At 41.6% G+C, this 18,546-nt stretch overlaps 1 protein-coding gene across 2 annotated transcripts in view; it reads right to left on the bottom strand.

Moving 5' to 3' along the window:
• JAK3 (Janus kinase 3) overlaps window positions 1-18,546 on the bottom strand; it is a 283,985-nt gene that overhangs the window by 191,267 nt on the left and 74,172 nt on the right. For both annotated transcript variants that reach the window (XM_044285317.1, XM_044285325.1), the window contains exon 5: window positions 17,619-17,764. In XM_044285317.1, the coding sequence (XP_044141252.1) occupies window positions 17,619-17,764 (146 nt within the window). The remainder of the gene's footprint in view (window positions 1-17,618; window positions 17,765-18,546) is intronic.

The following is an 18,546-nucleotide window of genomic DNA, read 5'->3' as shown; positions in this document are numbered from 1 at the left end:
TTATTCTAGAGAACAAAAACAAAAAAATCACAGAAAAAAAAAAGATAAAAACATCATACACAGTATGATATATAAATGTGCGGATGTCCTTGGCTATACTATTAAAGAAAGTCACAGAAATAAGATAATAATGCACTTAGTAAGGCCTCCTGCACACGACAGTATTTTTTAGCGTCCCGCAAAACGTGGTTCCGTTGTACCGTGATCAGTGTCCGTTTTTTCTTCCGTGGGTCTTCCGTGATTTTTGGAGGATCCACGGACATGAAAAATGGAAAAAAAATCTAAGTCAAGTTTGCCATTGAAATGATAGAAAAAACAGACACGGATCACGGACACGGATGACAATCTTGTGTGCATCCGTGATTTTCACGGACCCATTGACTTGAATGGGTCCGTGAACCGTTGGCCGTGAAAAAAATAGGACAGGTCATATTTTTTTCACGGCCAGGAAACACGGATCACGGATGCGGCTGCCAAACGGTGCAGTTTCCGATTTTTCCACGGACCCATTGAAAGTCAATGGGACCGCAGAAAAACACATTAAACGGGACAACGGCCACGGGTGCACACAACGGTCGTGTGCAGGAGGCCTAAAGTAGATGCAAGCATTATATATGAACAAAGTCCTTACTCTGATATAATAAAATCTGAGACACTTAGCCAATATATTTTGGTCAAAACACATCTGTGCCCACCTACCAAGTGCCAAGGTGGTCTCAGGTCAGGCAGGTCCTACGCTAAACCTACCTAAGCCATTGGGCTTCTATGTTCAGGAGCGCAGGTGCCGCACATTGGCTAAGTGTCTCAACTCTTATCATATCAAAGTGAGGACTTTGTCCATATATAATGCTTGCATCTACTTTACTAAGTGCATTATTATCTTATTTCTGTGATTTTCTTCAATAATATGGCCAGGGACATCCGCACATTTATATATCATACCGTGCAGGATGTTTTTATCTTTGTTTTTTCTGTGATTGTTTTTGTCTATGTAGTTGCTTGAGTGAGTGGCACCTTCAAGTGTGAATGCGCACCCATTTATTTTGGGAGTAGCATTTCTCTGCACTTTTGCCCTTCCTATCCAATAGAGCGCCTTGATTAGGTGGTACATATAGGTGTGCTTGCTCCTCCTCCTATTGGTTGCTTGACGCACATAGAGGTGACTAGGAGCAGCACACCATATGTGCGGTGTCTGCGCTCCTGAACATAGAACCCCAACGGCTTAGGTAGGTTTAGCGTAGGACCCGACTGACCTGAGACCACCTTGACGCTTGGTAGGCGAGCACAGATGTGTTTTGATCAAAATATATTGGCTAAGTGTCTCAGATTTTATCATATCAGAGTGAGGGCTTTGTTCATATATAAGGCTTGCATCTACTTTACTAAGTGCATTATTATCTTATTTCTGTGATTTTATTCTAGAGGAGTTTCAGTCCTTATTCAAAGGATGATTGATTTTGTCTATGAGGAATCCTTGGTTAATAAGCAGGGGAGATTAGTTTTTTTATATGGTAAACTTGCTGGAAAATTTGGTATCCTGGCTTTTGTCTATATCACCTCCTTTTTCCATATACATACTTAATTTGCTGCTAACCTTTATGGAGCAATGGCCGGAATGTCCCACATTAATCAACGGAGACTTCAATTGTGTCTTCAATCCCACTACAGATAGGATTTCAATGGGGGGTGATTCTTATACCTCTGCCCAAGGGTCTCCCTTAGCACATTTTTGTCAGGAATCAGGCTTTGAGGATGTTTGGGGATTCTTAGGGTGGGGGAGAAGAGCTTATTCCTGCTTAAGCAAATCTGGAAGATCTATATCCAGGATAAATCTGGCCTTAATTAAAAAATGAAAAATATGAGTTATGCAAAACATTATGAGGCCAGGTCTCTCCCGGACTATGTACCCTTTTCTCTTGAACTTTGTATGGTTTATGATAAAGGTATGGTAAGACCCTCATTTAGATTAAATCTTTATTGGTTGTCGTTAATGGATAATCATTAGTGTTGGTCAAGCACCAAAGTGCTCTGGTGCTCGGGTTCTCGAGTAGAACACCTGGGGATGCACAGGTGATCTACCGAGCACCCGAGCAGAATGGAAGTCAATAGGAGAACCAGAGCATTAAACCAGGCACCCCCTGCTCTGAAGAGGGGAGGGTGTCTGGTTCATAGTAAAAGATCAGAAATTGATGGAAACACCACTGAAATGGTTTGAGAACAGCATGGACGAGGATATCTGGATACATCTTGGACTCCCAGGTTGCTGCTAGGAACGATGTTGTCCGAGTAGTACGCCACCTTTACAGACTGAAAATAATACGCACCGAACCAAAGATAAAATCGATTTTAGAGGAAAAATTGTTAGGAAACATTCTTTCCTGTATGTTTACTTGTATATAAAGTGCAAGTGCTGCCAAAAATTACAAGGAAGAGGCACTCCGATACAACCTGTATATCACATAAAGGAGGGCCTCATTCACATTGTGGTACAATTGTTCAGGTAGTGGGACTCCTACACTCATACAGCCTATGCACTAAGGGAAAGGGCTGCCAAAAGATTACAAGGAACCGGCACTCCGATACACCCTTTATTACACATAAAGGAGGGCATCATACACACCCTTAAAAAATTATGATTGATGGCCTGCTGGTCACCCTCAAAAACATTAGGAGCAAGGGCCTGCTGGTGACCCTCTAAAACATTAGGGGCGAGGGCCTGCTGCTGAGCTGACCATTTTAAAAATGTTATTGGCGAAGGCATGCTGCCGAGCCGACCATCCCAAAAATTTTGTTAGCGAGGGCCTGCTGTCGAGCTGACCATCTAAAAATGTAAGGGTGAGGGCCTGCTGCTGAGCTGACCCTCTAAAAACATTAGGAGCGAGGGCAGCCTAATAAGCATGTTCATATGATGGAGGAGGACGAGAAAAGGGAGATTAAACCATGTAGCCTTTTTAATGGTGGAAGGGATGCATGGGAATACAGTGTATTCAATACACCATAAAAGCCACATTTAGAGTGCATTTATGTTCAGCCGCTTTCCCCTGGTAGAGTAGAGAAGTCAGGGGCAATCCAGGCCTTGTTCATTTTTATAAGAGTCAACCAGTCAGCATTTTCAGTTGACAGGTGGATGCGCTTATCAGTTATCATGCCCCCAGCAGCACTAAATACATGCTCTGACAAAAGTCTGGCGGCAGGGCAGGCCAGCACCTCCAAGGCGTAGAGCGCCAGTTCGTGCCACGTGTCCAGTTTGGACACCCAATAGTTGTAAGGCACACAGGGATCACTGAGGACGGTGACACGGTCTGCTACGTATTCCTTCACCATCTTCCAAAATTTTTCTCCTTGTAACACTAGGCCGTGCATCAGGTTGAGGGTGCTGGCAGGGTGTTACCTTGGAGAGTGTTGCCATGCCTCTGTTGGAACTACTGTGTGTTCCCCTCATCTCCCCTCCTCGATTGGCCAAGGAACTACGTACTCTGCAGCCAGCATAGTCAGCTGGAAATTTTTGGAGCAATTTTTCCACAAGAACCTTCTGGTATTGCACCATTTTGCTCGTCCTCTCCACCACAGGAATAAGAGATGAGAAGTTCTCTTTGTAGCGGGGGGCAAGAAGGGTGAACAACCAGTAATCAGAGTTGGCCAAAATGCGTATAACACGAAGGTCACAGGAAAGGCAGCCTAACATAAAGTCTGCCATGTGTGCTAGAGTCCCAACAGACAAGACTTTTCTGTTCTCATCAGGAGGATGACTTTCAATCTCCTCATCTTCTTCTGCCTTTTCTACCCATCCACGATGAACAGATGGAATAAAACTTCCATGGGTACTACCCTCTGTAGCGGAGGCAACCGTCTCCGGCTCCTCCTACTCATTATCCAATTTGCACTGAGAAGACAAACGGAGGATGGTCTGGCTATCACCCTGTGTACTGTCTTCCCCCATTTCCACCTCTTCCACATGCAAAGCGTCTGCCTTAATTGTGAGCAGTGAGCATTGAGTAGACACAAGAGTGGGATGGTTACGCTAATAATAGCATTATCGCTGCTCACCATCTGTGTTGATTCCTCAAAGTTGCGTAAAACCTCACAGAGGTCAGACATCAATGCCCACTCGTCGCTTGTGAAGAGCGGAAGCTGACTGGAATGGTGATGCGGATGACCATGTTGCAGCTGGTATTCCACTACTGCCCTCTGCTGCTCACAAAGCATGGCCAACATGTGGAATGTGGCGTTCGAGTGCGTGCTCACGTCGCACAACAGTCGGTGAGCTGGCAATTGCAAGCGCTGCTGCAGCATTGCCAGACCGGCGGAAGCGTCAATGACTTGTGGAAATGGGCACACACGTGGCGCACCTTCACCAGTAGCTTAGGCAAATTGGGCTAGGCTTTGAGAAACCGCTGAACCACTAGGTGGAACACGTGGGCTAGGCATGGTATATGTGTGAGCTTGCCATTATCAGACACAACCATGCCTGGTTGTAGGTTGAGTGGTGAGAGCCACAGCTCAGGCTGGTCCCTTATCCCCTGCCACAGCTCTGCGGCGGTGTGCTATTTGCCACCTAAGCAGATCAGTTTAAGCACAGCATGTTGCGGCTTCCCCACTGCAGTGCTACACTGCTTCCCTCTACTGACTGATGTCTGACTTGTGCTGCAGGATGATAATTCAGAGGTGGAAGTGGAGGAGGCGGAGGAGGAGAAGGGGGGTTGCAGCCACTAACGTAGTTGGCGGCAGAAACCCTGAAGGAAATAGGGCCCGCAATCCTTGGCGTCGGTAGCACCTGTGCCATCCCACAGTTCGACTCGCTCCTGGCCTCCACAACGTTCACCCAGTGTGCCGTCAGGGAAATGTAGCATCACTGGCCAAAAGCACTTGTCCATGTGTCAGTCGTTAAGTGGACCTTCCCAATAACTGCGTTGGTCAAGTCATGGGTGATGTTACGGGATACATGCTGGTGTAAGGCTGGGACCGCACATCGTGAAAAATATTGGCGACAGCTGCCACCATCAGGCTGCGGAAAGCCTCAGTGTCAACAAGCCTAAATGGCAACATTTCCAGGGCCAGCAATTTGGAAAGGTGCGCATTTAGTGCTATGGTCTGTTGGTGGGTGCACTTTCGTTTAAAGGCCTGGGGTATAAAAATCTGTATGCTGTGCTGGGACACAGAAGTGGATGTGCTAGCTGATGGTGCTTGTGAAGGTCCAGGTGCATGGCTGGAGGCATCCGGCCTGCGTCTTGGACAGGGGATTGGCCAGCATGTAACACAGGGAAAGAGGAGGCAGTGGTGTGACCCGCAGACACTGGTTGTGGACCCAGGTGTTCGGCCCACCTATTAGGGTGCTTTTGATGCCATGTGGCGGATCACGCTAGTGGTGGTGAGGTTGCTAGTGTTCATGCCCCTGCTTATTTTGGTATGGCACAGGTTGCAAATGACAATTCTTTTATGGTCCACACTTTCCTCAAAAAAGCACCAGACTGCGGAACACCTACCCCTTGGCAAGGGAGATTGCTGCAAGGGGGTGCTCCGGGGAACAGTTGCGGGCCTGTTTGGTGTGGCCCGCCTTCTCCCTTTTGCCACCCCACTGCCTCTTTCAGCCTGTTGCAGTGCTGTGGATTCCTCCCCCTCTGTACTGCTGTCCTTGCTCGGCTTGCCACCTTCCCAGGTTGGGTCTGGGACTTCATCGTCCAGCACCTCCTCTTCCACTTCCTCACTCTAGTCATCCTCCTGACTGTTGACCTAACAACAACCTCAGTTATTGACAACTGTATCTCATCCTCATCATGAACCTCTTGAGACACTAATTGCGGTTAACTTATTGGCAACTGTGTCTCATCATCATCATCCACCTTGTTAAACACTAATTGCTGTTCGCCACCATCATCTTTTTCTCACTGTGGATGCTCCAGAGTTTGGAAATTAGAGCACAAGATCTCCCCATGTCCCTCTTCAAGTGGGCTTGGCTTGAGGCCCAATTTAAGGAATGGCAATGAAAACAACTCCTCTGAATATCCGAGTGTGGGATCACATGTTTGCCAAGACTCTCCATGGTGGGTGGAAGGAGTATCAGGGTGAGGATTCTGTTGACCAGACTCTTGGCTACTGAGACTGGACTTTGTGGAACACAGGGTGGGGCTTAACTGACTGGAAGCATTATTTGCTGCAATCCAACCGACCACCTGGTCGCACTAGTCTGACTTCGAGAGTGGTGTCCTGCGCCGCCCTGCAAACTGGGACATGAAGCTAGGTATCGTGGATGAGTGTGTTTCTTATGCTCTGGCAGCAGGCACAGTTTCACCTCACCCAGGGCCACGGCCTCTGCGTGCACCATCAGCAGCACGGCCACTTCCCCGTCCCTTACTGCTCGCCTTGAGCATATTAAATGGTATATATGCTTGCAAGTATGTCACACATACAGTAGCGCAGGTTTTGTAAGTGTATGCGCAAATAAAGTACACAGAATGTCACTGATATTTTTTGGATGCGCACACGTTAAACAGGAAGTATAGCGCAAATAGTGTCGCTGTCACCACCGCCTAATAAAAAATTACACCAGATTAATGTCATTGATATTTAGGCTGCACAAACATTATATAGGAGGTATAGCGCAAGTAATGTTGCTGTCACCACTGCATAATAAAAAATTACACTGAATGAATGTCACTGATATTTAGGATGCGCACACGTTAAACAGGAGGTATAGAGCAAGTAATGTCGCTGTCACCAGTGGCTAATAAAAAATTACACTAAATTAATGTCACTAATATTTAGGATGGTGAAATGTTATACAGGAGATGTAGCGCATGTAATGTCGCTGCCACCAGCAGCAAAAAAATTTGACTGAATGTCACTGATATTTCGAATACGCAAACGTTATACAGGAGATGTAGCGCAGGTAATGTAACTGTCCACAGCGGACACCGTCTACAGAAAAAGTACACAAAAGTACATATTTTTAGGCTGCGCACACGTTACACAGGAGATGTAGCGCAGATAATGGTCCTGTCACCAGCGGCGAAAAAAATTACACTGAATGTCAATTATATTTCGGATGCGCTAATATTATACTAGAGATTCAGCGCAGGTAATATCGCTGCCACCAGCAGCAAAAACATGACTGAATGTCACTGATATTTCGGATGCGCTAATGTTATACTGGAGATGTAGCGCAGATAATGTCACTGTCTGCAGCGGCCAAAGAATTGCAAACTATTTAGCGCAGGTTACGCTAAAAATTTATATTGTTGCCAGATACGGTAGAACTATAGTCCTTAAAAGGACTTTTGGGTCTCTAAAAAGTTTTAGCAATTTAGTGCAGGCTGCACTAAAAATATATATTGCTGCAACACACAATAGTCCTTAAAAGGACTTTTGGGTCTATAACAAGTATAAAAACTAAAATATTGCTATTTCAATCCCTACACTATCTCTTTCTTTCTCCAGCTCTCCCTGACTAATACTGAGCCGAATACGTGTCATCGGGTGCTATATAGCAGCTGATGACGCTTTCTGGCCAGCTAATCACTGTAATGACAGCAGCCAACATGGCTACGGCATTACAGTGAATGGCAGTACTTGCAAAGCAGTCAACAAACGTGTGGGGAGGAGACTCGAGCATCTCACTCGAGCACACACAGTATTCAACGGAACACCGCAATGTGTCGAGCATCGCGATGATTGAGTCGAACTAGTGTTCGGCTAAGCATGCTCGCCCAACACTTATAATCATAAATTGATACAACAGGAATTTGTGCGTTTTTGGGATATTAATTACAACTCAGCTAAAACCCAAGTAGTGTGGGATGCATTTAAGGCCTTTATGAGGGGGATTTTTGCTAGTAATATTTCTAATTTAAAAAAGGGTTTGGTATTAAAGAGAAGGCTCTAAAGGAAGTAGCGACATTAGCCATGAAGGATTTCTATAGGAATAAGATAGAGGAAAATAGAAAAGCTATGCAGAATGCAAGTCAAGCCTACTCTGACTTTCTGTTGTATAAGGCCCAAGACGGGTTATTCTTTAAAGGTCAAAAATATTTCACGGAAATCGGGTCATCCAGGAAAGCTGCTGTCAAGGGTGATTTCTAATCAGGACCAAAAAAAACTGATAGCTAACATCCGTTCAAGAGGGGGTACAATTGTTAAGGATCAAGATCTTATAAAGGGAATTTTTTTGAAGCACTTTTCAGACTTATATAAAGCAGATAATAATATTACCGATGAAATGATAGACTCCTATCTGGATGTCATCTCTCTCCCGGTCCTTACAGATACCCAAAGGGAATCACTTGCGGTCAACTTCTCTCTACAGGAATTAGAGGCTGCAATTAAAGCATGTTCTTGTAATTCCTCCACTGGGTCAGACGGATTCCCATATGAATTCTACCGTCATACGGTCATCCTCCCTAGTCTTTTGAAGGTATTTGCTGACTCATTGGAGGATGGGAGTCTATCTGAGTCAATGACAGAAGCTATAATAATATAAATATTGAAAAAAGGCAAAGACCCCTTAAATTTGGGGTCATATAGGCCTATATCATTATTGAACACAGGATTCTGACTACAAGACTCTCCAAGGTTATTCCTTCAATTATACACCCAGATCAGAATGGGTTTATTCCAAACAAGGGTACTAATTATAATCTTCATCGTCTGTACACAAACATGCAGTCTCCATTTTGTCTCTGGATGCCTTTAAGGCCTTTGACAGGGTGGAGTGGAGATTCCTCTGGAAGGTCTTGGGGAAGATGGGATTTGGAGGTAGGTTTATAGACATGATTAAGCTTTTGTATAAATCTCCTCTGGCTAGATTGAACATTAATGGGAGTTTGACAATGAGCTGTACTTTGAATAGAGGTACTTGTGAAGGTTGTCCACTTTCTCCATTGCTATTTGATATTTATATTGATCCCTTAGCCTTGGCTGTTAGGCAGGACCCTAAGATTGAAGGGTTTGGAACATTGGGGGTGGAGGATCGCATTTCTTTATACATGCTTAATCTGATTCCATCGATAAGTAAACTCAGGTCAAAGATTGGAATATGGCTCCGACTTCCTCTATCTAGAGCTGACAGAATATCCCTGGTATAGATGGTGATTTTACCCCAACTGTTTTATATCCTTAGGAACACACCCATATGGATAGAGGAGAAATGGAAAAAAAAGTTCAGGTGCAAGAGGCCTAAGAGATAGTTCTAAGTGTTCACACTTGTCCAGAACTAAAGAATACTGGATTGTGATTAATAACTTTCTTACTCATGAACTGAGACTCTGCGTCCCAGTTACAGTTGAATGTTGCCTACTGAGTGATCTTTCTAAGGTAAATTGCCATAAATATAAAAAGATTCTTGTGAGTAGCATATTGTTCCTGGCAAGACTCTTGATCATTAGAGTCTGGTTCTCAAGAAATATTTCAAATGTGAATACATGGATAAATTTGGCTAATAAGGTTAAAAACTATGAAAATATTCTATATAAGGAAAGAAATAGTCAGGAAAAATGGACTAAGATATGGGAGGCTTGGAGGCTTTAAACTTCCTCACCCCCCTTTTCCCCGCCTAACTCTCCTTAATTCTTCTTTCTTTCTTTTTTCTTTCTTCTTTTTTTATTGTTTCCTTTTCTCCTCTTCTATTGGTGTGATAGAGAGATTTGAGATGCTTTGCAAGGGTGGGGGGGGGGGGGGGAGAGATAGTTAAGGGGAAGGTAAAGTAATAATAATGTTGAATTGTAATTTTTATGAAAGAGAAAAAATGGTTTGTATACGGTATGTCTTATTCTAATATACTGTAAATTATTTATAAAAATGAAAATAGGCCCTATCCTTAAAGGGTTAAGAGACATCTATAATGGACAGCAGGAAGCAGTGCTGGGAACCGCTTAAAATGCAGGAGTCAACAGTGACTTTTCTTTATTGTACGAACCAGCAGATCACCAGAGATTGTGGTTAGGTGGTAGATGTGTTTCGGGATCTGTAAAAATATGTCAAAGCACAAAGAAAAATGAAGCTTGTATGATCTCTGCAGAACTGTATTGGCTGTAATTTTAAATAAAATAAACCCTAATCTGACTAGCAACTACAGTCTAAAGAAAATGGACTTCAATATACCCAAAAAGTATAGGGTCTAATATAGTAATAATAAGGTAATAATGCTGTATGGGCAAAGAAGGAGAGAAGGGAAAAGAGGGGAGGGAAGGGGAAATACCCATTCAATCGGAATACAGCCTGACCCATATGCAGCAGGGGCTTCCTCTGTCGTCCTAATCATAAAACTCATTTAATTCCACTTCAGCATTTTGACCTACGGGCTATAGAATTGAAGTTGTATTCAAGTCGGAACTGGGACCTCAACATTTTGGCAATATAATCTCCCTTCTCCAGTTTTTATTGTTGATTCGTAATCCCACAAAACAGTTGACTGGGACTGATGATGAGTTTTAACATGGGCTGATAAGGAATGGTTTTCATAACCCATCTTTATATCAGTGTTCCCTTTTTCTTTTATGTAGCTGTCTAGACGTTCTACCTACATACTGTTTCGAACATGGGCACTGCATTAAATATCACTCCCACACTATTACAGTACATGATATGAACTCTTTTTTTAAATTACAATGGTTTTATTAGACGTAGACGTTACTGTCACAGTGTTTTTATGAAAATTTGTAACCAAGCAGCACTTATACCCACTACATCTAAAAAAGCCTTTAAAGAGTCTCTGTCAGCATGAACAAAAATATATAACCAGCCATACTTGGTTGAGCATGCTTGATTAAAATGATACCTTCCCTTTCTTTAGTCTGTGTGTTTAATAGCTGCAGAGATATCTGTATTCGTATTCATACACAAAAGAGCAGGTTAGAGCACCTGGGGGCGGGGCTGAAACCTTGGCGCACTGCTTTTGTAACACCCCTGTCTGATTGACAGGACTATACATTAGCATGCTGAGGAAAGAGCTGTGCCTTAGCATGTACTTATATACACTACTTACTATAGCCTTACCATGTTAAGAATAGAGGTTTTCTATGCTTAGAATGCTAATATATATTGCTGGTTTATCCACAGTTGCAATGTTTGATTATACAGATATATTATCGTTCTTAGTGTAGAGGACCACTCTTCTTAATATTAAGGCTGCAGCCTGGATGTACGGGGTCAGCCTTGCATGTAGATGTTAGAGATGAGCGAAACGAAGCTGACGAAGTGGAATTCGATCTGAATTTGGGAAAAAATTGATTCGCACCGAACCCGAATTTCCTCACGCTTTGTGGTAATGAATCAAATTTTTTCCTAAAATGGCGGCTGCACGTGTGAGGACATAGAGCAAGGAACTCTGGGAAGGCGGGATCACCCATAATACCATGCATGCAGCCAATCAGCAGCCAGCCCGCCCTGTGATGTCACAGCCCTATAAATAGCCTCAGCCATCTTGGATTCTGCCATTTTCCAGTGTAATTAGTGCAGGGAGAGATGTCAGGAGGCGCTAGGGACAGTGCTAGGAAAAACTTCATTGTGCTAAAAAAATGATTTACAAGTTCAGGGAAAGATTATTCAAGGTGTAGGGAAAGGATAGGGAGGAATCATTCCACAGCATTTATGTTGAACAGGGTTCAGTAGGGGAGGTTACAGCCTGGGTAATAGGAACAATCCTATTACACCTTGCTGCACTGACTGGGCACCCAAATTGCCATTATACACTATTTGCCATTATACACTATACAAATTGCCATTATACAGCTCTGTAATTCCAGAAAACCGTTCTTGTTATTGGGGTGCTACAGCCATTAACAGGGTTTATTACAAGGAAATATTTCTACGTCTTTTTGCGGTGCAGTTATAGGTTCTAAAGCATTTTTGGGCTTGTATTAGTGGGAAAAAAGGGCTTATTAGCCGTTGTGTGGTAAAGTGCTAAAATGACAGCACTTTTTGTTGTGTATTAGTGGCAAAAGAAAAATCTATTTGCTGTTCAGCGCTGCAGTTATATGTTCTAAAGCCTTTTGTGGAGTGTATTAGTGGCAAAATAAAAATATATTTACTGTTCAGCAGTACAGTTATATGCTCTAAGGCCTTTTGTGGCATGTATTAGTGCAAAAGAAAAATATATTTGCTGTTAAGCAGTGCAGTTATATGTTGTAAAAGCCTTTTGTGGCATGTATTAGTGGCAAAAGAAAAACACGGAGGTGGCGTGCTCGCTTTATGTTTGTCTGTCTGTTATAACTATGTTAATCTGGCATTAATAACATTTAGGCTTCGCAAATATTTTGTAGAATATTCATCAAATATATGTGAATTCAAATATTCGTCATATTAAACTTTTTTTTTACTCGAAAAATCAGCAAGGTAATGATCACGAATATTACGCTATCAATACAGGAGCGGGTCAAAAACGAATATATAGCACTATAGAATATGCTATATATATATTTGCTTTTTAGAATATTCGTCATTTTTTTCCATCTGAAGTCATGATTCCTCCCTGCTTAAGTTACTTAAGCAGGGAGGAATCATGACTTCAGATGGAAAAAAATGATGAATATTCTAAAATACGACTATATAGAGCAATATAGCTAATATAGTGCTATAGCAATAAATTATCTGTGGATCACTTCAGCTGGACAAGATGGAATAGGTGCTCTTGGTTTAAGTGGCCCACCCAGCCACGAGTAAGTGATAAATTATAAAATGGATAGACCAGGCACTCAGTATATGTTACTAAATTGAGATATTTATTCACACACTGATAAAAAGAGATATAATTAATAAGGTTCAAAATGTAACAATATAATATAACACTAACAATAAATATAGCAGCAATAATGCAACAGTGCAGCACAAATGGCATAGGACAAATAGGTGATAAATCGCATTCAAATAATGTTTGGATCCAAAATATGTAACTCTGGAATTGAGTTAATCATAATAGCAGCATAAATAGTTCCTTGTGGAGAAATAGCAGCATAGCTAGTTCCTTATAGGGAAAAAGCAGCATAGATAGTTCCTTATAGAGAATCGGGAATTTGAGTAAAGACAATTCCGCTCCTACCACATAAGGCTGTTGAAAAAGTTAATGGTTCACCGATCCTTTCGGTTTTGCAAACTGACCCCAGGTACAGAATAGTAAGCGCTCGTGGTGGCGTCCCACTCACTTGCGCAATATTACCTTGGTCTGGTCGCTTTGTTTCTCCGGGATATTGCCTCCCCGGTCAGTGAACAAGTCCGTAACAGCTGACTCTGAATCCAGTATCGTCAGCGTACTTTATAGACTCACATGCGGTGCTTGCGGAGCTTGCTAATATAGAGCAATTTAGCTAATATAGTGGTATAATCTTTTTTTTTTTTAATAGTCGTATTTTTTTTTCCAATCTGAACTTCAGATGAGAAAAATTACAACTATTAGACAAAGAAGATTATAGCACTATATTAGCTAAATTGCTCTACATTAGTTTTTTTTCGAATATTCGCTATATTACTATATATTCTGGATTTAGAATAATACGAATATTCTAAAAAAATGAATATACAGTATAGTACTATATCGTATATATTAGTTTTTTAGAATATTTGTCTTTTTTTTTTTTTTTTTTTCAATCTGTACAATTGTTCCACTTCGGCATCTCAGTGAGATCGTGAAAACTCAGAACCAATGGTATATTCTAACCCCCAGGCAAGAGTCCCCGTCATCATGGGAACGCCTGGGGGTTAGAATATACACTACGTGCAGAATTATTAGGCAAATGAGTATTTTGACCACATCATCCTCTTTATGCATGTTGTCTTACTCCAAGCTGTATAGGCTCAAAAGCCTACTACCAATTAAGCATATTAGGTGATGTGCATCTCTGTAATGAGAAGGGGTGTGGTCTAATGACATCAACACCCTATATCAGGTGTGCATAATTATTAGGCAACTTCCTTTCCTTTGGCAAAATGGGTCAAAAGAAGGACTTGACAGGCTCAGAAAAGGCAAAAATTGTGAGATATCTTGCAGAGGGATGCAGCACTCTTAAAATTGCAAAGCTTCTGAAGCGTGATCATCGAACAATCAAGCGTTTCATTCAAAATAGTCAACAGGGTCGCAAGAAGCGTGTGGAAAAACCAAGGCGCAAAATAACTGCCCATGAATTGAGAAAAGTCAAGCGTGCAGCTGCCAAGATGCCACTTGCCACCAGTTTGGCCATATTTCAGAGCTGCAACATCACTGGAGTGCCCAAAAGCACAAGGTGTGCAATACTCAGAGACATGGCCAAGGTAAGAAAGGCTGAAAGACGACCACCACTGAACAAGACACACAAGCTGAAACATCAAGACTGGGCCAAGAAATATCTCAAGACTGATTTTTCTAAGGTTTTATGGACTGATGAAATGAGAGTGAGTCTTGATGGGCCAGATGGCTGGATTGGTAAAGGGCAGAGAGCTCCAGTCTGACTCAGACGCCAGCAAGGTGGAGGTGGAGTACTGGTTTGGGCTGGTATCATCAAAGATGAGCTTGTGGGGCCTTTTTGGGTTGAGGATGGAGTCAAGCTCAACTCCCAGTCCTACTGCCAGTTTCTGGAAGACACCTTCTTCAAGCAGTGGTACAGGAAGAAGTCTGCAAGGTAAGAAAAACATGATTTTCATGCAGGACAATGCTCCATCACACGCGTCCAAGTACTCCACAACGTGGCTGGCAAGAAAGGGTATAAAAGAAGAAAATCTAATGACATGGCCTCCTTGTTCACCTGATCTGAACCTGATTGAGAACCTGTGGTCCATCATCAAATGTGAGATTTACAAGGAGGGAAAACAGTACACCTCTCTGAACAGTGTCTGGGAGGCTGTGGTTGCTGCTGCACGCAATGTTGATGGTGAACAGATCAAAACACTGACAGATTCCATGGATGGCAGGCTTTTGAGTGTCCTTGCAAAGAAAGGTGGCTATATTGGTCACTGATTTGTTTTTGTTTTGTTTTTGAATGTCAGAAATGTATATTTGTGAATGTTGAGATGTTATATTGGTTTCACTGGTAAAAATAAATAATTGAAATGGGTATATATTTGTTTTTTGTTAAGTTGCCTAATAATTATGTACAGTAATAGTCACCTGCACACACAGATATCCCCCTAAAATAGCTAAAACTAAAAACAAACTAAAAACTACTTCCAAAAATATTCAGCTTTGATATTAATGAGTTTTTTGGGTTCATTGAGAACATGGTTGTTGTTCAATAATAAAATTAATCCTCAAAAATACAACTTGCCTAATAATTCTGCACTCCCTGTACCATCGTACTTTAGGTTAACACTGCCATCTACTGGCCTTGTTGTGTATTGCTGTTAAAGTTGTAATTTCGTTAATAGTTAAGGAGAAATCGCAATACTAACGCTATACGAAAATACTGATCGCTAGCGCTGCTAAATCTGTATGTGTCATATGGCTTGTACTACTGTCGTAATTAGGTATTATATGTTCTTTACAAAAAGAAAAAACATTTGTCATCCCTTTCTGTGCTGTACTGGGAAAGTGAGAAAAATATTGGTTTTGGTGGTATATTTTGGTTATATTGGTTCCGGAGACAAACGTCTAAGATACCAGGACATTGATTTCCATATTGAAGGAGTTTTCCGCTACTTTGATATTGATTTATCCTCCGGATAATTAATATCAAGTCAATGATCAGCTGTTTTGGATAGCCACTCCCCCAGAAGCGATATAGAGGATGGAACTAAAAGCAAAAGCTTCCGACCACTGTGTGTGGCCATTAATGTTGAGCAAATAAAAGTATCCGAAGTGGACTTAAATCCGAATTTCAGGAAAAATTTGCAACAAATCCGAATTTCCTGGTGCTTCGTGGTAACGAATCGATTTTCCCAGTATTGGCGTTAAAAAAAAATACAAAGAACCAACAGAAATATGCACGAAGAGCCCGCCGTGGCCATGACTGAAGATACAGCGCAAAATCTCGCACACTGTGACGTATGACGTCACCACCCTGGCTGGCATGTTGTCATCACAGCACCAATCAAAATTTCACCCTATGGTCATGACAGACTCTTCGTGATCAAATGGTTAAGTGAGTTTATTTTTTTTAAAACTGATTAACTCCTGAAAGCCCTCATTTTTAATCTCAGATGCCGTGATCAGCAATGAACGTGACATCTGAGAGATTCAATGAAGGGGTTTGGTGCAATCACCGTTCCCGGTCATTGCGCCCACTACGTACAAAGAAATGCACTTCATCAGGAAGCAAATTTGTTAGGGAAATTTGTCGAAGCAGCCGAATCGAATTTTCTATAACTTCTCTCATCTCTAGTGGCCATGCTGGAGTACTGCAGCTCAACTGCCGTACACATTCTGTTTACTGTATAGTTTCCGCCGCTTGTCAGAAACAGCTGCTAGATGGGGATACTGGGTGTCAGACATCAATGACCTATCTGAGGATAGCAGAAAATTAGGAACTATATATTAATATTATTGATTGGCAGTCTGACCTGTTGGCAGCTTATATAAATATTGGCATAAATTTACTCATGAAAATGTATTATATGAGTCCATAAAAGTACATACATATTCAATTAGATAAAATAATACTACTAAACAATAATTACAGTATAGTTAATAGTGGACTGGCAATCTCTCAGTGTTGATAGTACTTATTAAGTATCAACACTGAGGTACAGTATTGCTGGTCCACTGTTAACTATACTGTAATTATTGCTTAATATTATTATTTTACCCTGTGTTTAATTGAATCTGCATGTAATTACACACGTGAGAGGATGCTAGCTGGACTCATTAAATAAATTAGCATTAATTAATTTATGGCAATATTTATTTATGTAAACTGCCGACAAGTGAGAGTGCCAGCCCACAATATTAATATATAACTCCTATTTTTCTGATATTGGTGGGTTAGAGCACCTACATTTATCCATAGACCCGGAAATTGGTGAGCCACCTCTTTTTGTTTACATGGAGATAGATAGCTCCATCAATATCTAAGTCCTGGAAAAACCCTTTAATACCCCATAAAAACTACAGTAAATACAGTATATTCTTTACATATTTAGCATTTAATAATAATAATTCACTAGTCCCACTAATGAAATAATACATGATTGAATGTCCTGTACCATAGGACTGAATTATACCTAGAGTACACTTGCTCCATTTTAATGTTTCACACATAACTCACTACTAGACAATAAAATAACTGTGTCAAACACTTTTAAGGTAAAAATGTGTCTACCATAGCAAAGCATACCAGGCATATTCCCATCTAAGAACGCGTGCACCCACTTCCTCCCACCTGGATAAGGTTGTCAGAGGTGATAGGAAATACGAAAACAGTTGAGCGACTTGTGCTGCGCCGTTTCTGGAGCAACCATACGAGTGAGTAGGTTTCACCCAAAAGTGAAAACAGCGTACCTTGATTTGCTATGCTGTTCACTAATATAAGAGCTACAGAAACATAAGTAAAGCCCCCTGGGCTATTTACATAGTTCCAATCACCTTTGACAGGTGCATCCAGGGAAGACTGGGTCCAGGGGGCCTATTTAAGAAGTGCTGGTGCCAGAGGTAGGACCTGCACCTATTAGATGTTTATATCATATGCATAAGTGTTGGAGATGGGAATAAGCATGTATTTCCTGCTTACCTTATACTGCTGAGAATTTCTTTTGGGGTCTTGTCATTTTCTTGCGCCAGTCTCATCATGTCTAGAACGGCAAGAGCTAAGCACTGCTCTTGAACATCAATGTTAATGGGCAGCTGTATTCTACCATCTATAAAGTCTCTCCGATACTGCAACGACAAGGACAGGAAATATTTTTTGTCAGTGTGTACATCATTTTACTGCCGTTTACATTTCTGTCTATGAGTAAATCAACACAGTAGTCATTTTTCTTCAGGGACTAAAATGCACCATGTCATGACCAGATGCTTCCATATTAAAGCGCATCTATCAGCAGATTTGTACCTATGAAACTGGCTGACCTGTTACATGGGCATCTTTGTTGGTCCCATGTTCATATGTGCCCGCATTGCTGAGAAATATGAAGTTTTATTATATGCAAATGAGCCTCGAGGAGCAACAGGAGCGGTGCTGTTACTCTTAGAGGCTAAAATTTCTCTGTAAGGCTAGGGCTACACAACGACATGTCGCGCCAATGTTGCGCGACAATTTTAATAATGACAGTCCAAGATGGATTTTTCTCCGACTGTCACGGCGCGACACCATAGACTATTATTATAAAAATTGTCGTGTGACATTGGTGCGACATCAATGTCGCGAGACACATGTTGCAGTTTAATTGTGCCCTATGTGTCGCGCGACAATAAGTCGTCGTGTAGCCCTAGCCTTATTGCCACTCTCTCTCCATGGTTTATGATATGGTTCATTAAGAAAGTTGCAATACCATTTTAAAAAAAATTTTTGCAAGGAAATAAAGATAATTTTTTCCCTAACACTTTTATTGACTTTTAAAAAAAAGTCTGATCTCCTATATAATGCATCTGTATTGCAGTATATTATGTCACTTACTGTAAAAACTGACATAATGTATATTTAGCTTTGAACATGGCAT

This window comes from Bufo gargarizans, chromosome 1, assembly GCF_014858855.1.
Source record: "Bufo gargarizans isolate SCDJY-AF-19 chromosome 1, ASM1485885v1, whole genome shotgun sequence".
Classification (NCBI taxonomy): Eukaryota; Metazoa; Chordata; class Amphibia; order Anura; family Bufonidae; genus Bufo; species Bufo gargarizans.
The sequence above is the reverse complement of the archived record's forward strand: the minus strand, read 5'-3'. Positions and strand labels throughout refer to the sequence as shown.